This window comes from Otolemur garnettii, unplaced genomic scaffold (genome assembly GCF_000181295.1).
Source record: "Otolemur garnettii isolate 467f Iridium unplaced genomic scaffold, OtoGar3 scaffold00138, whole genome shotgun sequence".
Taxonomy (NCBI): Eukaryota; Metazoa; Chordata; class Mammalia; order Primates; family Galagidae; genus Otolemur; species Otolemur garnettii.
In genome coordinates this window covers 4,399,186-4,404,152 of record NW_003852533.1, presented here as the reverse complement: position 1 = coordinate 4,404,152, position 4,967 = coordinate 4,399,186, and the positions used below count along the sequence as shown (strand labels likewise).

Genomic DNA, 4,967 nt, shown 5'->3' with positions numbered 1-4,967 from the left:
GTAACACAGAACAGTCTCCCAGCACCTGACCTCCTCCGCCTGTCCTCACGCAGCCGCTCAAGGTCTGACATGCACATCCAGGCATGCCAGACTCTGCTCAGAGCTCTCTGGCGGTTGCTAGGCTAGCAAGTCGCCAGGCATCCAACCCTCCTCCCATCTGCCTCATACTGAAAAAAGAGTTATCTTGGGCCACACATTAAATACACAAACACTAAAAGCAGATAAGCAGAAAAAAAGGTCCCTGCATAATTTTCACAACGTCCAACATCACATATATGCAAATCAGCCCTTGAACAATCCACATGGCTATGGGCCACAGGTTGGCCACCCCTGTGTGGCCTTCAAGCCCCCTCAGACTCTGCCCCCTCCCTCTCTGTGCCAGGCTCTGTCCACACGTGAGCACCTGTCAGTCCTGCCAGTGTCCTCAGACCTCAGCCTCCACATGGCCCATTCCAGCTCTGTACCCTGTGTTCCCTGCTCAGATGGTCAGGACAGATGTCAGGAGCGCCAGCTTCACAGGCACCTGCTCACTGCCTTCCTCTAATGCAGTGGTTCTCAGCCTGTGGGAACTGGATTGAAGGGCTGCGGCATTAGGAAGGTTGAGAACCACTGCTCTAATGCCTCCCTCCTGGAGGATGAAAACTAAACTGTCAGGCTGTACCAGCCGCAGGGCACTGGCCCTGGTGCTCTGCACGTCGAGACAGCAAGTCTGCATGGAAGTGGGGCGGGGACACCTTCCCTTCAGTGACCGGCTGCAAGTCACCTGCCATTTCTTTAAATCCCCCTTTAATTCTGACAACTTCCTAAGGTGACAAGTTGTACACAGTTGCTTTTAATAATGTGTGTGTCTATTCTCCAACTGTGCTCCTCAACCCAGCAGCCGTGTGAACAGCCACAAATCTCCCCGCTCCCCATCTCCAAGAAAAAACCGAGTCTAACAGCACCAGCCAACAGAGACATAACTCATAAATATGTGTACCTTAGAACTGTCCAGTTAGCCACATTAACAAAGAAACAGAATTAATTTTAATGACATACCTGCATTATACAACATTATCCAAAATATTATCAACATATAATCAATATAAAAAATCATTAGTAGAGGACAAAATCTTTCAAATTCTGTACACTAAACACCCAGCACAACTCAATTTGGACACTCAATTGTCATCAGAAACACTGAACCTATTTAGAGTTCATAAAATATATGGTTGAAAAAGGAGATTTCACATATCCACGCTATTCCAAACATTCAACCAACTCTTTTTTTTTTTTTTGAGACAGAGCCTCAAGCTGTCCCCCTGGGTAGAGTGCCGTGACATAGCTCACAGCAACCTCCACCTCCTAGGCTCAAGCAAGTCTCCTGCCTCTACCTCTCAAGTTGCTGGGACCACAGGCGCCCGCCACAATGCCTGGCCATTTTTTTTTTCAGTTGCAGCCATCATTGTTGTTTGGCGGGCCTGGGCTGGATTCGAACCCGCCACCTTAGGAGTATGTGGCTGGTGTGCCCCAGCCACTTGAGCCACAGGCGCCGAGCCTCAACCAACTCTTATATCACTGTTATAAATTAAAATTCAGCTCCTTTGATCAGCTCCCCACTTCCAGGGCTCACTAGCTACCCGTGGCTAGTAGCTGCCAAGCTGTGCGGTACAGGCCTTCAAAGGCCCCGGGGTGACCCAGCCCCACACCCCAACAGAGGGGTCCGTGCTGGTCCTACTCTGCTCCAGACACCAGGCGGACCCCCTCCCAGCGCAGTCCTCTCCCAGATACCTCCAGGCCGACTCCTCCACCTCCTCACAAGGACGTCTTTGTCATGTGTCATGTTCTCGATGGGCTGACACTGACACTCTATTTCACCCACCCCACCTCTTTTTCACAGAATTTACCACCTTCTAACATCACAAATAGTCAACTTGTCTCCAACAGTGTCTGTCCCTGCTGTGTGGGGGGGGGGGCTTTTCTTGCCCTTTTCACAGACTGCCCTACAACAAACACCAAGAACAGAGTCTGACCACAGGTGTCTGTCGAGCTGGACTGAACCTGGAAGAGACAAAATGTGGTGACACAGCAGCCACCAGTGTCCTCGGGGCCGAGAGAAGAAACAGGAACTCGAGCCAGTGAACACTGTGCAGTCCAACCTCAACCCAGTGGTAACAAAGACCCCTCCACTTCTCACTGCCTCATTCAGAAAAACCAGACCATGAATTTGAGGAGCTCTCTCTGCTCCTGTTCTGTTGTTCTAATGGGGAGGCTGCATCAACCCTCACTTTTATGTAGAAAAAAAAATTCATTTTTTTTTTTTGCAGCTTTTGGCCAGGGCCAGGTTTAAACCCGCCACCTCTGGTCTATGGGGCCGGCGCCCTCTTCCTTTAGCCACAGGCGCTACCCTATGTAGAATATTTTAAGTCAGCACATACCTTCCCTAGTAGATAAGTATTAATTAGAATAGCGTCTTGGGTTTTCTTTAAGTGGATGGGTTTTATTTATTAACTTATCCCTTGTGGGTTCTAAAAAGAATTTGAAATGGCTTTTAAAAAGGGCCCACAATTCAAGAGTAGAGCAGGAAGCTCCGAACAGTAAGACAAATAATAGAGCCAGACAGCTCTGTCAGAACCATCTGTGAGAACTCGAGGGTCTTAAAATAAAGCTTAAAAGCAAGTTGCACTAAACACAACATGCCGCCCCGGGACAGGAAAGGACACTGGGAACACTGAGAGTGGGACCCGGCACGAGGTCCTCCTCAGTTCTGACAAACCTGTCATGTTCTATAAAATGCTAATTTAAGAAAAGCTGGGTGAAAGTACATGGGAACGCTCTGTACCATCTTTCCCCACTCATCTGAAATCTAATATTATTCCCAAATACATTTAAAATTAAAAGGAAGTGTCCTCACAAAGGCAGAGGAAGAGGACACATCTGTCAAAGCTCATCGCTTCATAACTAAACTGTGTATGCAAATTATACCCCAACCAAGTTTATTAGGCCCAAAAGAAACACAGGCTGCAGACATATAAAAACAGGGTGAGACCACATGTGACCTGGCAACACAGCAAATGAGCACAGAGCTGGATTCTGCATGAGGAGGACACACACCAAGATCAGGGCAAAGCTGCTTGGCGGGAGGGGCAGGGGCAGGTCTAGGGTCAGGCAAGGTTGCCGCCCACCTCAGGCACAGAAGTTAAGGGGGAGCCAGAAACTTGGTAAACAAGACAAAGAGTATTTTAATGTAGTATTTCTAAAAATCAAAAGTAAGGCACAAAAAGATCCATGATGAACACAGTCTCAAAATTTTAAATAAAGACAAGCTTGGTGCAGTACGGTGCCAACAAGCCACACCAGTGCCTGAGGCATGGAGGGGAGACATTGGTCACGTGTCCTCTGTGTGTGTGTGTGTGTGTCACTTTCTGTACTTTTGTGCATTTGGGGTTCTAATTAAAAAAATAAAAGTAGGCTCAGCGCCTATAGCTCAACCGGCTAAGGCGCCAGCCACGTACACCTAAGGTGGCAGGTTCAAATCCCCAGCCCGGACCCGCCAAAGAACAATGATGGCTGCAACCAAAAAATAGCCGGGCGTTGTGGCGGGCGCCTGTGGTCCCAGCTCCTTGGGAGGCGGAGGCAGGAGACTCGCTTGAGCCCAGGAGTTGGAGGTTGCTGTGAGTGTGATGCCATGGCACTCTACCCAGGGGGACAGCTTGAGGCTCTGTCTCAAAAAAAATAAAAAAATAAAAAAATAAAAGTAACTAAAATTATAAAGAAACCAATGCAAAGTTCCATATCTTGGTAAGCAACTTACAGCTTTATAAAAGTCAACTCTTACCTGAAAAGTGTGAATAGTTCTTGCCCATGAATGTTTTATGCGGCAATATCTCATCAGTTTCTTAAAATCCACGGTTACTTCCAAACCAGCCATATTACTAATGGTCAAATACCTTTTAATTCCACAAGTGACATCAGTTACATCCTGTCACCAAAACAAAGAATTATTTCCTGTGTCCCCAAATAAGCGCCTGGTAAAGACATTCTCTGTGTTGAACATAAAACATAAGCACCTTGTGAGCAGAAGAGCACGCACAGTCCTCACAGGTCAGAATTTCAAAAGGCTTGAGACCTGCTCTTAAGCACAGACGGAGTCTATCACAGCCAGGGGTTGTAACACACTGCTGACGGGTCACGAGTTAACATGTCTGCACCTGCACGAGCCAGCCGACTGCTCAAGTTCAGGGCCGTGCAGGATATGGTAAAAGCATTTCTGATCGCGTCACCAAGAGGCAGCTGGTGACGCAGCACAGCTGCTACGTGAAACTGCCGGTGAACCACGTGTCAGTAACACAGACAGAGGGTTCCAGCTCTGAGGCTCAGCTTCAGCTGGACTGTCACCTGTGCTGTCTCACCCTCAAGTCTACACGTGTCATTTCCTGTACTTACTGCATCCGTCTGAAAGTCTTTGAAAGTTCATTTTTCTCAGCTTTCAAAGAGTATTTCTAGTGTGGGAGGTGTCTACACAGTGAGAACAGTGAGGCAGCCACTTTTACAGTTTCTGTATTTAGACAGCAACCAAGGAAATGATGTTTCTTACAACATTGGTCTCATTTGTGCCTTGTTTTTGTTACTCAAACATTTCAATGCTCTTAAAACTACATTCCTTCACAAATTCTTCAGAAAATAAGAAGGGGTACTTCCTAACGCATACATAAGGCTGGCATTATTCTGATACCAAAACCAGCCATCACTAATTCAGATACCAAAACCAGGCATCACTAGAAAACTACAAACCAATCTCTCTCACAAACACGGATGCAAACTCCTTAACCCAGGATACTGTGGATGGTCAGCTCTCACACGGTCAGCTCTCATACACCACCATTCTGAATCACAGTGCAGTAGAAAATGTATGTGTGGGCTCAGCGCCTGTGGCTCAAGCGGCTAAGGCGCCAGCCACATACACCTAAGGTGGCGGGTTCGAATCC

General features: G+C 47.5%; 1 protein-coding gene across 2 annotated transcripts in view; it reads right to left on the bottom strand.

Annotated features, from left to right (window-relative positions):
- The window catches only part of HELB (DNA helicase B), a 39,452-nt gene that overhangs the window by 7,511 nt on the left and 26,974 nt on the right, over positions 1-4,967 (bottom strand). For both annotated transcript variants that reach the window (XM_003798536.3, XM_023518410.1), the window contains one exon: positions 3,818-3,961. In XM_003798536.3, the coding sequence (XP_003798584.1) occupies positions 3,818-3,961 (144 nt within the window). The remainder of the gene's footprint in view (positions 1-3,817; positions 3,962-4,967) is intronic.